General features: G+C 37.5%; 2 protein-coding genes across 7 annotated transcripts; both read left to right on the top strand.

Annotated features, from left to right (window-relative positions):
* The first annotated feature begins 620 nt into the window (after positions 1–620).
* Positions 621–10,188, top strand: RabX1 (RAS oncogene family member RabX1). 2 transcript variants are annotated; one of them, XM_088200160.1, is made up of 6 exons: positions 621–1,178; positions 1,255–1,382; positions 9,351–9,493; positions 9,574–9,718; positions 9,782–9,878; positions 10,015–10,188. In XM_088200160.1, the coding sequence occupies exons 1-6, from the start codon at positions 1,136–1,138 to the stop codon at positions 10,122–10,124; spliced, it is 666 nt and encodes a 221-aa protein (XP_088056286.1). In that variant the 5' UTR covers positions 621–1,135; the 3' UTR covers positions 10,125–10,188. The 2 variants fall into 2 exon arrangements, with proteins under 2 accessions (XP_088056286.1, XP_088056285.1); XM_088200159.1 differs by having other exon boundaries at positions 1,016–1,178; positions 9,574–9,878.
* A 3,042-nt stretch (positions 10,189–13,230) lies between these two features.
* LOC148229006 (DAZ-associated protein 2-like) lies at positions 13,231–17,567 on the top strand. Of its 5 annotated transcripts, none has more exons than XM_088199653.1 (6): positions 13,240–13,390; positions 13,496–13,586; positions 16,145–16,240; positions 16,287–16,573; positions 16,646–16,759; positions 16,827–17,567. In XM_088199653.1, exons 4-6 carry the CDS (start codon positions 16,424–16,426, stop codon positions 16,893–16,895), a joined length of 333 nt encoding a protein of 110 aa, XP_088055779.1. In that variant the 5' UTR covers positions 13,240–13,390; positions 13,496–13,586; positions 16,145–16,240; positions 16,287–16,423; the 3' UTR covers positions 16,896–17,567. The 5 variants fall into 5 exon arrangements, with proteins under 5 accessions (XP_088055776.1, XP_088055778.1, XP_088055777.1 ...); XM_088199654.1 differs by having other exon boundaries at positions 16,302–16,573; XM_088199650.1 differs by lacking the exon at positions 13,496–13,586 and having other exon boundaries at positions 13,231–13,390.
* Positions 17,568–17,899: the final 332 nt, after the last annotated feature.

Below are 17,899 nucleotides of genomic sequence, written 5' to 3' on the forward strand. Positions count from 1 at the left end.
CTCCCTCATTTATCCAAGATGATAAAAATATCAATGAGCTTTCTCTGGAACTCTATACTCATCCAACGTATTCTTTAGACATTGCTTCAAACGATTATAATCTATTTAGATCCCTGCAACAGGTTTTAGATAGAGAAAATATTTTACAAATACGGACATTAAAGAATTTATTGCTTATAAAGTTTTTAATAACATGTGAAGAATAATTGTAAAAAGGGTAAAGAATATATAATTTAGTAAAAGTATCACATGTTTTAATTTTTAGCTCATTTTACTCGCACCTTAAAAAACGCAAAGACTTATGAATTAGATTGAGGGCCCGTCAAATTATATCTAGGTATTCTAGCTTTTAAAAAAAATATTACAATTTTTTAAAGAGATAAAATAATGTTACCGGTTGAGAGTATCGTTTATATAAACGATAATATTTGAAATAAAGTTGTTTGTTAATTTTTGATTTTAAAATCCGAAAGCCCCTCGACGCGTAACGATAAAGCGTAACGACCGCTCTCGTTTAACGCCGACCGTCATCTTATTGCATTGTTGCGATTCGTATGATAACGAGCGCCATAATCGTATATATTTATAGGTACGTATGTCGGAGCGGCCGTAATTGGAGCGTTCAATTATGTTTATTATTGAAGGAAAAATGGAAACGCTCTTATACCCGGCGACTTCCCCCTTCTCGCGTCTCCCTAAGGCCTCCCCGCCCGGAGAACTCATCAGGCTAAAAGCTTCGATTTAAGTGACGCTACATGGCTTCTTATCAACTATGGATGAGAGGCCGACCTCGCGACGTAAAATAAAACTACAACATATTTATTAGAAGCCGCTTATGTTGATCTCCGTCGCGATTTATGTTACCGGTTTATTTTTCGACTGCAGTTAATTAATCAATAATAAATAATTCCAATAAATTGTTCGCTTTGTCGATTTGATTTTATCAAATGCTCAAAATCAAATTAATATTATTAGGCGGTAATAATAATTTGAACGAAACGCTAGTTTTTAATTTAAATGTAACGATAATTTTTACTACGGCAACACCGTTCATTGTTTTGACAGCTTTGTTTTGACGTTTGTTTGGGCTGGGTCGCATTGCTCGTTTTCATGCTGGAAACCGATCTACTGATCGATGGCCCGCCTCGAAGGAAAAGTAGTCGTACTGGGGGCGCAATGTATTCTTACGACTATTTACGACTATGACGTATAACGTTTCGTTCCCTCTCTAATACGCGACGCTTTGTATTTCAGCCGTCGGCAAAACTAGCTTAGTGGTGCGATACATGGGCAAGCTGTTCACCACTCACACCTCTCCGACAATAGGCGCTTCGTTCTTCACCTGCAGGATAAATATCGGCGAACACAGAGTCAAATTACAGGTAAAACGTTGCAACTGAAAAAAGCATCAAATGGATTTAATTTACATTTTTTGCCACTTATATTATTGGAATCTATAATATTTTATTAATCAATCAATTTCAACGCGTTTGCCGACTTTTCATATATTATATTGAAATCTAACGACATCTCTTGAGGTTTGCTCCAACACATTTGTACATGTATTAAAATTAAATATTATATTCAAACAATTACTGTAATTCTAAACCTTTACAATATAGCTCTTAATTAAAAGATATCACTCTGCGGAAGGCATGTCATTAGGGGGCGGGGGAGGAACATTTGCCCTTCCCCCTAAATGATAACTACCCTTGTGATATAACAATGTTGGTCAAAATATATTCAAACCAAATTTTGGTCAGTAGAAGTCATTATCTCTTTATCAGAAGTCAAAAGCAAAAGGTGAAAGTTCGGTGACGAGCGTTTTATATTACTTAGATTAACAATTTAATATTACTCAGATTAATTTGTCCATCTACGAGTAAGAATAAAGTCGACCGTCTATTAAAAAACTCATTTTCATATTTAAAAGCAGAAGAAAAAATACAAAACAAGAATCTCGTTGCAGGGCCGGCCTTAGGTTATTTGGTGCCCCAGGCAAAAACTAAATTTGCACCCCCCCCCCCTTCCCTATTAATACTTTAATAACTCATTACATGAGCTAAAAAATACCTAAATAATACACAGTAGTATATACCAAAAAAAATAATCTTGGTGAAACTCATAATGAGAAATGTCAAATGCCAAGTGAGAGTACAAAATGATCTATCAAAAGCTTTGCAGACAGGGCGATGCTCTAGCGTGCAATCTGTTCTACATTGCCCCAGAAAAAGTAATCCGAAATGCCAAACTGGATATAACCGGCAGTGTATATAATAAATCGATACAAATCTTCGCCTGCGCTGATGACATAGATATAGTGGCTCCAATAAAATCCTTTAACGCCATTGAATCATCAGCCAGAAAAATGGGGTTGAAGATCATTGAAACAAAAACAAAATACATGTCAGTTATGCCTAGTTTGAGGACCCAGTATCCTGAAAATCTCGAAATGAACGAGTTCACTTTTGAGTGTGTCAGTGACTTTATATACCTCGGAACCCTGTTAACAGCTACAAACGATGCCAGCAAGGAGATCAAGAGACGAGTAGTATCAGCACATAAATGCTATTTCAGCCTAATAAAACAAAACAAATCGCGGACACGATCTCGTTGCACAAAAATATTGCTTTACAAAACGCTGATCAGAACATTTTTGACATACGGTTCAGAGAGCTGAACACTTACCAGGGCTGACGAAAGGCTGCTTGACGTATTCGAAAGGAAAGTGCTCCACATGATATATCACGCTATATACGAGAGTAACGAGTGGTGTATACGAAACAATCGGGAGCTCTACAACCTCTTCCAAGAAGAGAGTGTCTTCACCTTCATCAGAGTTGGAAGACTTCAGGAAGGAAGTTGGAAAAAAATATGATTGTAACCGGTTAATATGAAGTTTAAAAAATGGGATAGCGAGCCTAACCTAACCGGCGAATGGTTGATGATGCTCGATTTATATAAAGTTAAAAAATATGGAACAGTATACATAGCCAATCAATGCCTGGTATATATGAAGTTTAGTCATTTAAAAGCGAACTTAATCAATGTTGGATCACCGTCGGTGTTTTCCTTTCCGTACTGTTAATATTTCAACAGCCTGACTTCGCGGCTTCCATCATCTTGAATTCGCATCAAATGGAAAAAATATATTCATGTTATTATTGCTTTACAGCTAATCGCTTAGGTCAGCACATCAGCGCGGCAAATAATATCAGATTTTATTCTTTAACAATATTGTTTGATAATTTTAAGTGAATATTGCGCCTTTATTTGGTATCACGGCGCCCCACAAGATCTAGCGCCTGTACTGCCTGCCCCTCGGGCCGGCCCTGTCTCGTTGCATAACTACACGCAATTATAAATAATGCTCGGGACAACAGCCGTACTAATTTTATGTTAATCGGTTCGACGAAAAATCCCTAGGTTAGGCTCGTTTCCAAAATAAATTTACTACTCTCACAACATACTAAGCGAGTTGAAGAAGTTCATTTTAAAAAAAAACTCAACCGAATGAAACCAATATGAATATAATTTATATAGGCTCTATTATATGTAAAATTGTATATAAAAATGTATCGCTGCATGGGAATGCATACCTGTAAATTTTCTTTAATTAGGCTGGCTAGGCTTACTAATTTAGGTTTACATTCCTCTTGGTTATAATGGAAGTTTTATTAAAATATATAACTCGAATACAACGCGCGTTCTAGTATATTTTACAAAGAATATACTAAATTTACTAACATATATCCCGCGCATTTTGGCTAGTCTTTCAGAAAAATTATCGTATCGAAGAAAAATGTACTACATACGACGGCCAGTTAAAAGAGCGTGCATCAATTGAGTGCTGTCATATGAGCACTGCATTTTAAGCGCTGCATCATAAGAGCGTTTACCAAAGTAGCGATGTAACAAAATAGCGTACGTCAAATGCGTAGACAGTCATCATAGGAGCGCAAAAATACTTGGAGAAAATCAAGTAAAGAATATTTTAGGAATTAGGTATACAAAATATAAGTAAATTGTGAGATATTTACAAAGAATAAAAATTCACGAGATATAGGCGGTAAAATTAGTATTTATGTGCCTGAGCGTAATGACGATTAAATGATTAGCCAATGCAAACATTATTATTTATTAATTATTACGTACATACGAAAGTATGGCTCCCCATCCCCCATACATACGATATACATATATTTTGTACTAAAATGTAACGCTGATTTTGAACTTATCATTAAACGTTCTGTAATGTTTCATTAAATTGACAAATAATTATCGACTCGACTTGCAATGAATGCGTACAGTTATAGGGCAGGTATATGGCCCGCCAGACCTTTTTTCATTTATTTTAGACTACTACACTTTATCGTGAATGGCGAAAACAAGCGCAATATAAATTTTAAGCGCAAAGTGTAAGATAAATATAATCATCTGAAAATAAATGTGATTTCAAAGGGTTAAAACATTAATTTTGTAGAATTAATTTTAATCATATTGTATAATTATCAAAAAGGGAGCTACCTATGATTTTTTAAATACCTAATCATAACCCTTTACAACCGCTGTCCAGGTGTATACCAATGCATGACATTGGCGAATGACACGGACGATACGCACTTGTTTAAAATTATTTTTACGATATTAAAACTTAAAGTAGTAATTGGTGAATCTGTATGATTTTTTTTAATACTTTTTTTATTAGTCTGATATTTAGTTTTAATGTGTTATTACTAGAGACCTGAATTATTCGCGATTACGATAAAACTATTTTTTTGTGAATTTCATGTTTTGTCCATTCCAAAAAGGGTAGTATTTATACAAATAGAACAGTTAGAAAAAAATATTAATCTGTCTAATATTCTAATATTTCGTCCAGTTCCTTGGTATGGCCTATTTACCTAGTTATCGATAGCATATTATTTCCCCCTTATCTTACATATTTTCTAAATTCCAAAAACTATTCGGCGGCACACACATTGAAAAACTGTTATAGATTAAATTGTTATCTATTAATAAGAATAATCCTTATAGATAGTTTTAAGTCATTCGTGGTATCTTATATAAACAATGAAAGGGTTTAAAATGGGTAAATTTAATAATCAAATAAATGTGTTAATAAATTAAGTATATAAAATAGATTTGTTTCATCATAGACACCTTTTCCATGTAAAAGCCTATATTTTCACATGTGCCCGCCTTCTGGGATGATCAGACTTTAGGTTTTGTGGCATCTTCGTGTAGTAACGAATAGAAAATATACCAATTAAAAGTTCCAAAAATCTCTTAAACCGAAGGAACCCAAAAACCAACCGCGATGCTATGAAAATTGAATATTATATTTTATTTATCGCATATAATTAAAAAAAAAGAAATATTACAGAACAAATCTAATGATAAATTCAAAATCAGCGTTTTATTTTAGTAAAAATATATGTCTGCGCATTTGACGTACTCTATTTTGTTACAGCGCTACTTTGGTAAACGCTTTTATGACGCAGCGCTTATAATGCAGCGCTCTTTTGACGCACGCCAATTTGTGACATTGCCACTACTAAAGGGCTGCCATACGTCCCGGTACACAGGGACATGTCCCGGTTTTGACGTTTGTGTCCCAGTGTCCCTGTCCAAGAATGATTTGTCCCGGTCGATTTAAAATTTACGCATATAAAAAAATTATTTTCCGATTATATTGTACATAAATAATCTATATATATATATATATATATATATATGTATATATATATATATATATATATATATATATATATATATATATATATATATATATATATATATATATATATATATATATATATATATATATATATATATATATATATATATATATATATATATATATATATATATATATATATATATATATATATATATATATATATATATATATATATATATATATATATATATATATATATATATATATATATATATATAATATAATTTTGGGGGAGGGGGGTGCCCCGGTTGGTAGTTCGACAATTATGGCAGCCCTACACTACTACATACATATGTAACTCGAATAATTTTTAATAACGACCTTTCGTCGCGTAATGAACTATCGTATACACATACAGTTAAAAATGATAAATTTAATGTACTACAAATCATCAACTCACTTTTCAGTCTCGGGGGGCATGTCGATGGAACGCGAAACTTCAACATTTCATGACGAAGATGGAGTCACTGTAAAAAAACACGTTTTATAATCGTTTACATGGTTTAATCGATGTTTACTTCTAATCATCGCATATATTACATTGTAATAGTTAAAATGTACCTAGTTAATTTGCACTATAGTTAATTTTCCTCTTTATAACCGATCAAAACAACGATGCAGACGTGTAAAATCGCACGAAAAATCTCAATCTGCGCCATCTTGTTTTCTCTCGTGTACTTTCATATTTGAAAAACAATTAAATATTTGAATCGTCTTTATTTTAATTCAAATTTTTTTTTTTTAATTAATTAATTTAAGACCGTCCAAACACGGCAACACTGTGAGGTGTTTCAATTATTATTATATACTATATAAGATATAATAATCTTATATGTCCATACATACGTATGTATATATAATATACTATATATTGTAAGATTATTATATCTACAATATATTCAAACTTACAATCATTTATATTTTTTAACATATGGTATTTTTCATATGTAACGTCCAAATTGAACGAGTATTTTATAACTATTGCATAATCTTCGCCAATCGAAGAAAAAACCTTTAAGACATGCAGTATATAACGCTAAAATTATGTCCAAAAAACAAAATTGCTATTGCGCTAGGTCAGGGATTACCGATTTCGCCGTCGCAATGGGTACGTTCGTTACTGAGCATTCCCACTGACACGATTTTATTGCTTTTGACGTGAATTTTTGACATCTAAGAAGTGATAATTGTTTTTGCACTCCCCTATTGACCAAAATTCAGTTTGAAAATACTTTGATCAGCCCTCTTATATTAGAAGACCATAGTAATATCGGTAAAAATAGCTATCATATTTTTTAAATATAGTGTAATATCGAAATGCAGACAAATTATGGAGCGATATGTGAGATGCGGTGTCTGTCTATACTTATTCTTCCGCTTATTTTCCCCTGAGAGATGAGCTGGCCAAATTTGTATTTTGGACTTGACCTAATTGAGTTACTAGCACCTGCCAGATAATTTATATTTTCACTCGTGAAAATATATTCTGATATGATTTTACTAAAATGACATATCTTAAAAAATATTTTCGGGATAGATTCGGGACTGTTTTTCCTAGATTTTCTTTTAGGAATATCCACATGAAACTGAATGTATTATTTATTTATTTTGCTCCATTAAATTCACTTGTTAAATTACCGATAATACAATCTATAAAAACATTAAATTTATATAATTCAGCTAGTGCTGTTGTTGATTTTTCGTTATTTCTTTGCTTCTTCCTTAGGTATTCGATCTGGATTTTCAAATTGAACACCTAAATTTAATGCTACTAATTTACACTCGTTGATTATTTCCTCTCATGTCTAATATTTTTTTAACGTTCAAAAAGCAATAAAGTCAACAATAATTTGCAAACAAATTTTAACACAAATGGAGCCGTCTCAAAAAACTACAATCTGTCCCTTTGAATAATAATATTTATCGTGAAAGTACTAGGTACCTAGAAAGTGGGTGCTTTTGAAGGTAATGTTCCACTCCTTTTATTTCTTGTATGTATAAAAAGGGCTGAAGGAACTTATACCTGAAAAACATCAGTACGTACATCTCAAACAGCTGTAGTTTATTAAGATTCTAGCTATGATTTTTCCAGAGTCAGGCCCTTTAGGGAGAACGGACCCCGGGAATTTGTCCCCTCTCCCCCCCCCCCCCGCTCTCGGCAGGCCTGACTAGATTATAGCATCTCACTGAGAAGTTGAATATTATAATCAACCAAATTAAAACAGAAGCAATTATTTTCACAGAGCGTAGACAAATTTTGCCACCACCTCTCCTAAATGAAGAGGGCAATAACGTAAAATGGAAAACAAGCGTTAAATACCTGAGCTTACACCTGGATTTTATGTCTAAATTTAATAAACATAATTTTGAACTGCGCTCTAAAGGGCTTGCCTCCATTGCGGCCGTTAGACCGATATTTAATAGAAAAAGCGCGCAAACTATAAAAAATACAATTTTAATCTATAAACAATTAATTAGACCCATATGCCTGTCCGGTGTGGAGTAACACCAGTTATACTATTTTTTCAAAATTACAGATCATTCAAAATAAAGCTACAAATATATTACACTTTTATACTAATCTTAAAAAAATACATATTAACTTTCAAATATCAAGAATTAAAGAACACTTTCATTTTCATACCAAAAAATATTATAAAAATATCTCGAAAAACCATAATAACCCACTAATCTCGTGTATCGGTTACTACGATAAAATCAACATTAAATTTAAATACAACCACAATATGCCAAAGCACATATTGCTTTAGACTCTAAAGCGATAGTCTCTTATAATCTAAAGTTTAGAGGCTAAAGACAACATACCAATAATTCCAGTTCTCCAATGATATGTATTCAAATTATCAGTAAAATTTTTTTTTTATTTCCTGTATTTTTATTTTTATTTCTCTTAAATTGTAGAAGGTTTTTTAATTTTTTTCCTTAATTTATAACCACAAGTGTTTTGTTTTATATTCTTATTTTTAATATGTCTAAAATTATTTATATTATTGAAATAAACGTATTTAAAAAAGAATAGCATCTCACTCAGAGGTAGCGAGTCTCTATGCAGTCGCATAGACTCGCGCTTTTACAGGCACTACGATTATCTTTTAAAAATATACAGACAAGATTTCTTTTGAACCTCAGCAACGTCATTCAAACTCCTTATTAAAATGTATCGTCCATAATTTTTAACTTAAAAAAATCATTTTATTGATTTTAACACTAGGTTTACGCCACCCGTCATATTTACGGGTTTCAGATTTATATTCCGATTTTATTTGTATCAGAATTTTTTCTGGGTTTTTTTTACTTCTTTTTATATTTGAACAATGCAAATATATTAACACTATTTTTATTTTCGGAAACTTTTTATCTTTAAAAATCTGGTCACTATATACATATTTTTAATGACACCTGTTAAATTGACAGGTTTATACCCGTAAACCTAGTGTTAAACAAAATTAACTATTGTGAAAACTATAAAATATGCTACAAACATGTTATATATGTACATATTAGTATATGACAAAAATTTGTAGTTTTTGAGCTCTATATAAACACGAGCAATTCAATTTTAACTTTTTAAAATTAATGTTTTCAGGTGTGGGACACAGCCGGTCAAGAAAGGTTTCGTTCTATGGCTCCCATGTACTACAGGAATGCTAATGCGGCACTGTTGGTATTCGACCTGACAAACTATGAAAGCTTCATTAGTGCAAAAGGATGGGCGAAGGAATTAAGAAGGTAATAGGACGCCGCCCGTGAACATGTAGGAAACATGTTAACGGGCTTACAATTACAAGCTTCTGAATGCTATTTTTCAGCAACGTGGGTGAACCCATTATTCTGTCGGTGGTGGGCAATAAACTAGATATGGTAAATGAGAGAAACGTATCTGCGGAAGAGGCGGCAGATTACGCCGCTTCCATCGGCGCACAGTACTTTGAATCGTCCGCCTTGGAAGATTGGGTAATATGGGATCGGATATTTGATGTATTACATTATTCATTTGCTTATTTTGTATATTTTCAGGGTGTTGAGCAGCTATTCTTACACATTGCCGGGCAACTCGTGAAGCTCTCCGGTATTGACGTATTAACCACTTCGACAGGAACCCTCGTCCCATTAGGTTCGAAAAATTTCGATTAAATTCGAGACAAAAGCTTTTGACTGACTTATTAAATTAGATAAATCTGTCCTTTTGCTGTGGACTTATATCAACGGCATAAAACCGCTTTTCTTAAAAATAATTTATTACTTTTTAGCCGACTGTAGTGCACTTTTGGCGACTTGCGATGGCAAAACAGAGATGGCACCTTGGAGCATAGACAGTGTGGCACACGGAGACTGCGAACGACCCCACGCTTGTTGCTGACACTTTTTTCATCTGTATTGCTTCATGTTTTATTATATTGTAAATAAACTCTTTAACTCTTTTATTTTAGTGTATTATTTCTAAACGTAAAGAGTGCAAAATATTTATACCCACGAACATTAGGTTATAATAGACGCAATATGTACATATGTTAGTTTATATTGTTTTTATGTTAGTAAATTTCAAAACAAATATTTTTTTCTAATTTTATAATTCTTCATCGTTGTTTGAGACCTAACAGTTGTCGGAATAGCTATCTTCGATAATATCCCACAGAAAAGTTCTCACCTAAAACTAAATTATTATATCACAATTTATCTATACATAGTTTTTTTAGAGGTTCGCGAGTATCAATATTATTTAAATCTCGAGATTCATCGCAATTAGAACTTACTGTTCGATATTTCGGCAGTGATATTCCTGCCATGGTCACGAATTTTCAACAACTAATCATGGCAAGAGTGTCACTGCCAAAATATTGAACAGTAAGTTCTAATCGCGATGAATCCCGAGATTTATATATATATATTATCAATGTTGACCACTGTTGCCATCGTGTACCTACTTTTATATGAGTGTCTGATGCTACAAAGAGTCAAAAAGATGAAGAGTGACCAACTCTTCGAAACGTCAGACTATCGTATAAAAATAAGACTGCGATTGCATCCATGGCCAATACTGATAAAAAATATATATCGGTTGCTGAGTCGTGACCATGTCTGGAATATCACAGCCGAAATTTCGAACAGTAAGTTCTCATCGCGATGAAAAGCCAATCGATCTTTTTAACCCTGCTAGTGGAGTAATTTAGAGGTCCTAATTTTCCTATTTTACTCGAATAACTCACTTAAATAAATACTATATTCAAAAAAAGTTTTCACATTTGACTGTAATGCCTGATTTAAGCTTAGTCTGTTATGTGTTATTGAATGCTCAATTGTATAATTATAGTAATTAATTTAATATAAATTAGTTTGAAAATTAATAAAACTTTATGATTCAAACACCTCTAAACAATCAGAACGGATCCATCTTATCTTATGGGTCGAATGTGTGATTTTTCTTCACCGTAACGGATGAGATAATAGAGATAAGTTTTTTTTTTTAGATTTTTTATTTGTTGTGAAATGTTATAACAAGAGAGTGAACTAAAGAAATATCGAAGTATGATGTTGTGCTCAAATAATTTAGTGCTAATCCTTTCACAACACAAAAATAAAATCAAGCAGAAAATAAGTCTGTGTTCCGGTTGATAAATACAATAGTTCGGATTATTTGCTTGTATTGTTTTAAGGAATTTTGATCTCATCCCCGTTAAAGATGTTTTTCACCAGTCGTTGGAAGTATTACAGAATTATTTTTTCTGATTAATTAAAATGAACGAAGTGGTAATATAAAATGTGGTCAAAGCGACAAATCATCCACGAGGTGTATATAGTATGTTATAGCAAATACTGTTCATAATCAAATAAAACAATTTCCCACCAGCTATACCATATATACTTAAAAGGTAAAAAGCAAACCAGATTCGTTGGAATCAAATGAAAATATGTAAATCGGTCAGATACAACTTCCGCAAAACGTAGAATGAAAAGTACTGTATCAACAATCATAGTAAAGATGAATAATATATTTATCATAATAAACAAATTAAAACTGTACGAAATTCTAACTATACTCGCTATTACAAAGTGTTTCTATCTACGATTTACTATGTTAAACGAAAATATTATTCGCTAAGGTAGTAATTTATTGTTTTATTTGTTATTTATACAATCACATTTCAATTATTGCTATAATTTGTATTTTTTATACACATGGATAGATCTAATTTTAGATAAGTGGAAGCTATATTGTATTCCAAGATAAATCCTATGATACGCCACAACTGGAGTAGAAAAAGTATGCTGAAAAATCTTAACTCAAAGGAATAACGGTAACGCTCAATTAACAATCTCCACAAATTAAAGTTTAAATTAAGAGATGAATTTCCCTCGAAGGACCGTCAGATCATCGAGAAGAACAACTAAACAACGAACAGTAAACTATCGGCATCGAAAAAATTCAAAATTAGAAAAATATTTAAAATTGGAAGAAAAATTACAAGAAGGCATTTTAAAGTTTCTTACGTGGGGGCCCAAAGTTCTTGCTCATTATTTGCTAATTTTTGTGAGAGCACTTAGCGGCACGATTGAGTAGCAGGTTACAATCGACGTCGAGTATCTTTTGCTAAAATCTATATCGTTATTCTGTTTTCCGTGCATTATTTTTGCTAGAGGAGGGATCAAATTTTATTTGTCAACAAAATCGAAGGTTTAAGATTAGAATAATTTAAACAGAATTTCCGATCATGAGAATTCTGTATCACATTGTGACACACATCTTCAATGGAAATGTTTTGCAAAGTAGGTGAAAACTGGTTGTTTTATAGACGATTCGTTGCAAAAAGATATACAGATAAAAAAAGTTGATATTTTGTTAACACATATTTTAGGTGTTGTGTTAGATGAGATATTATTTTGTGCGAAAAATGATTTACTTCTCAGATACACCCGTTTTATACAGTATTTTTGAATTCTAATAGAATTAATAAGGCGATACAAAGATGTCTGTTTCTTATTTTTCTATTAAATTTTTCTATTAAATTCACTCTTAGGGATTCGTGTTCGAAAGGAAATTATCAGTAGAGTTAAACATGTCTGGTGTTTATAATTAATCGGAAAAAACGAATAGTTTTCAGTGAATTCGTTCGTATTAAAAACAACTTTGAAATGCCATCAAGGAATCGGATCAACAAACGCAGTAAATTTAGATAATGAACAATCCTCACTTGTCAAAATTAAAAGCCTATTAAAATAAAAAATTGTGCAAGGCTTTGCGGTCAACGATTACAATAATTATCTAATTGGTTGCAGAAAATTGTTTTTTATAAAGGGAGGAAATTGGCTTTAGAAACGGAGCTGTCTATAGAATTTGAGAACAATCGATCTCAGCAAAAATACGATATTAACTTGAATAAAATATTATCAAAAATAATTAGGTAGGTAGAGTAGGGAATGGCAAGAAAATGAAAACGAAAGAGGCGAACTGTCGCTGCGCACTAGGCGTTCGGGGTATCGATCTTACCGCGGGCTGGCAACACCGACCGCCCGTCCGCCCGCGATCGAAGAAGCGGTGCGCGAGTCGACGGCCTCGGCAGTCGACCCCGAGATCTCTCCGCGGTCGGTCAGAAGCAGCTCTCTCCCGCACAATGGCCGACAAGAAAGGTATTCGCGGTCTCCCCCAAAGCCACTTGCATAACATGTTGCATCGGTCTCGTCGGGCGGCCACTGAAACCATTGTACGCTGTCTTTTTGTTGTGTTCCTTCCAGCGTTGACGCCCGCTCGGCGGCCGCGGCCGCGGCAGAGAAGCGGCAGACGCAGCCTCCCCCGCAGCGTCGCATTTAAACTCTCTCTCTCTGTGTGAGACGATATATATATACACGCATACTAGATCCGATACGTATATATATACAGAATTTATATACATTAACTATATACTTACGGCATTAAGATTAACGTACGTCACGTACTGGACGCGACTCAGGCTGGGTGCGCACAAACGCGAGTGCTGCTAAACTTTTCGAGACGTTCATTCCTCACTCAATGTACTCAACGTACTCGGCGCACCCAGCGCGGGACGCCATGTGTGTCTTGGTGGTTATTCTTTGTTTTTACATATTTTGTTTTCTTTTATTTTATTTTATTATATTATATATTATATTATATTATTATGGCTGATTTTGCTTGACCTTTTACTTTCGTTCCTTTACCTTTTCAGTTTGTTTTTACTGACCGGCGCGGTCCGCCGCGGCCGAGCGACGTTAGAGTGCGCCCTGCCAGAGCGGACCGCGTTCACAATTTTCACCGCTGGTTATGTGTACCGAGAGCGGTGCGCGACTCATGCGACTCTCGCACCGTGAAATGTGAGTCGCGGACCGCTCTCGCTTTTCTAAGGTTTACACAACTAATTACTTATTATTATACGAGCGCATGCGCACGTCTGCCTAACTCGAGACGCAAACGTACGAATGCGCACTCGACAAACTTAACGTTTACTAATGTTAAATTGTATGTACGTTGTGCGGATGCGCTTTGTCGCTCTTACCAAAGCGTTCTCGTCCTCGCTCGCACTCGAGAGCCACAAAGCCTCCGTTTTGTTCTTAAATGGGTGACTGCAGTTAATGTCGTACTTAAAGCCGTCTTTGCGTCCAACCCGAGCTTTTCACCCAAATCGGACCAAACACGGTTTTAAGGCGGAGAGCCGGGCGAACCGGCTCTCGCGCACCGAGCCCGGAGGCGGCTCTCGGCGCGGGCCGCTCGCGCGACTCTCCGCACCGTCACACACTAACCTCCGAAGGAACGTTCTGCGAGTATACACGGTGTGTTATGTAGATTTATCCATAGAGTAATATATAAATATATACATATTATAAATAATTATTTTTTTCACCAGTTCATTACAGTATACAGTGCGATGGTTGCTGGGATTTTGCTGTTTTTAAATTAATCATAAGATATGTCGCAGTCGGGAGGTGCGCGTCCACTGCCGCTCGGATCTCTCCGAGCGGACGCGGGGCGCGCACCTCTCGTCCGCCGCGTCCCTCTCGTCGGAAACGCGAACCGAGACTCGGAGCCAACTCGGACCGGATTCGTTCGTCGCCCGACGGTTCGCGTCCCGCCGCCGAGGAGCGCCGAGTTTTACATTCGAAACTTATTGTGTTGTTATATTATTCATACTGTTACGTTAAGATACTGAACGTGCGTACGCGCGCATGCGGTCGGACTCCCTCGGAGTCCGGCGCCGTAGACGCGTACGCGCGGCGGCGTCGCCGATCCGTAGAACGTTGTCGATATGTTTCCGTTCTCTCGACGTCGAACGTCTAGATTCCGCTTAGTCCGTTCAGTAGATTCGATTCGGGCGAAGGGTTCTTCGCCGTCGCTCGCTAACTTTGCATACGGAGAAGGGTTTTTTCTTTGACCGCACCTCGAGCTACTCGCATGGCAGCGACTGTGCCGTATTTTCGTCTTATCGCAGCATGTTGCAGTTTTTTTTCCGAACCTCTCGAGCTCGGGAAGAATCACCTTAGACTCGATCGCTTCTGTTTTTTATTTTTGTATAAATTTTCAGTCGCTCCGCCGTCGTCGTTGTCGTTTTACGTCAAAATTCAAGTATCGCGTTTCGCATTTGGAAACGCTAACGTCTACAACGACGACGACGATGACGAGGATCGATCGTTTTATATTTTTTAATTCAATTTTATAAATACGTTATGGAAAATAGCATTTTTTCACTTTTTTTTTATTCGATAATGCATGAGCTTTAAGTTAGAACGTACTCAAATTCGAAGATCTTCCGCGATCGTCGTGAAGCCCGCCCGGGTTCGCCCCCGGCGGAGCCGTCGTCGATCGCGGAAGCTCCGACGCTTGCGCTTGACCGTCGGTCCTCGCGACCGATCGGTCGTTCGTAAAGTTGCGCGTTTCGCTTTGGACTGCCTGGTTTTGTTTGCGACGGGCGCGGACCTCCGACGGAGACGCGGGGTGAAAGACCCCGACGCGTCTCCCTCGGGGCGTCGGACGTTCGCTTTGCATCGTGTTCTTACGTAGCGTCGGGTATTCGCATGCGCGCACACTTACGCGCGAAGCGCCGGCGTTCGATTCGCGCCGGCCGATCGTCCGTACGTGTGCGTAAATTCGTCGCGTCCGAGGCGCATTCGAGTCGAAGGGAACGCGAGGCGATCGCGCCCTCCCTCGACTGCGCCTCGGACGCCGCTCGTAGATTCGTATTCGGCTCGCGCTGGTAGAAGCCGAGGGACGGCTCCGCCTTTCCCGGAACGCGGGGCCCCCCCTCGCTCGATCGCGACGCCCCTTTCGGTCGCGTCGATCGACTCTCGGATCGTCGGTTTCGCCCCATTCGTCGCGTCGACTCCGCGGAAAGCGCGAACGGTTCCGATTCTGACATCTCTCGGTGGTCGTTACAGTTACCCCGCCTCTGGGAGCGTTCCCCGGAGCTCCGCCGCAGCCGCAGGGGCCGTTCCTGCCGGCTCCTCCTCACCAGGCCGCACCGCAGTACGGAGGTAATATATCAAGACTTCGGATTCGAACTAGCGAAAGCGTCAAAAGGCTTGTATTCCTCAGTCCCGGGCGGCGCGCCCTACGGGGTGTTCCCGGCTTCCGCGGCGGGACAGCTCTACGCGCCTCCGCCTTCCTACGACCAGGCGCTGGCGGCGCACCACCCCCCGATTAACATCGGTCAGCAGATGTACAGTCCCGCGGCGATGTACGCCGCGGCGGCCGCCGGATACCCCGGTTACATAGGCTACCCGGTGCAGTACTACCCGTACTACCCGACAGCGGCCACGACCATGCAGCCCTCGATCCAGCAGCTCCGCCCCACCATAATGATTCCGGTGAGTCTTTCGTCTTCGCTTTCCCCCGTGCGAAGTACCGAGTCCCGTCTTTGATCCGTCGCTCTCTTTCAGAACGGCTTCGAGGCCGGAGCCAGGTTCGACGGAGTGGCGCAGCCGCTGCTGCCCCCCGCTCCTCCCGGAGTGCCCCCGTCGCCCGCGCAACTCGCCGCCATGGCCGGCCACCAGGTAGAGTGTGCTCGGAGGCGGTCTCGTCGGACGCCCGGAGGCTTTAATTGATTATGTTCTCTCACAGGTCGCGCTCTCCCAAAAGAAGGGCTCCTTCCTCACCGGCAGCGCCGAGGGCGGCTACGCCTTCTGGTAGTGGCCAGGCCCGCTCTCCGAGACGACGCGGCGGTTTATCTGTAGGAATATTTTAATTATAACCGGGCCGGCGCCCGCCCTCTCTCTCTCGTAAACGCCGACCGTCGCGATCGACGACGAACGGAAACTCCGACTTCGCCCGCTTCGTCTCGCTCGCGTCGCCGAGAGCGTTTCGATTAGAATTTACGGTCGCGTCTATGCAATAATCGCGAGGACGTTAAAATAGACGAGCGCGCCTCGTCGCGCGCGGTTTGTATTTAATTTAATCGGTAAGTTAGATAATTTTAAGGCGACGTTCACGAGCTACAGCGATAACGTTCTTTTTGCGAAACGTCGGCCCTCGAAACGGCCCGTCTCCTGCACAATTACGAGCTTGCGGCGGAGCTTTAGTTTAGGTTGTGAAGTCGGTCGAGGTTCGCGGGGTCCGTCCGACGGCGGCCGGCGCGTTTCCGGATCCACTTTGGACCGTCTATGTATTTGTATTATATACTATATATATATTTATATATATTTTTATTGTCATTATTATTTTTATATATTACGTACGTTTCTATTTTGTCACAAAACACTTTTTGTTATGATCCGTTTGTTGCTTTTTTCGACGTTATACCGTGGCAAAGATCTTCTCATATATGATGTAATCGACGAATAAATGTTGTTTTTTTTAAGTCTACTCTGTGTTTTATTTCTTTATACGCTTTTTAAACGATACTTGGAAGAAAGGCGCCAAAGATAAACTACAGAATACTGAAAATTAGGTAAGTAAATCGAGTAATATTAAATATGTAGGATTTAACAACCTACTGAACATAAAAATTACTTATATAATCTTAATATACATTGATAATAATTTGTAAAATTAATAAAAAAAAATCGTTACATATAACATAATTGCTATTAAAGACCGGTATAAATTAATTAAATATTTACTAATCATAATCAGCAAAAGTTGCTTATGCACTAAGCAAATATATTCAAAACCTAAACAATATAAAAATATACTTC

Source organism: Plectrocnemia conspersa, unplaced genomic scaffold (assembly GCF_051122295.1).
Source record: "Plectrocnemia conspersa isolate PC_06_02 unplaced genomic scaffold, ASM5112229v1 ptg000012l, whole genome shotgun sequence".
In the NCBI taxonomy this organism is placed as follows: domain Eukaryota; kingdom Metazoa; phylum Arthropoda; class Insecta; order Trichoptera; family Polycentropodidae; genus Plectrocnemia; species Plectrocnemia conspersa.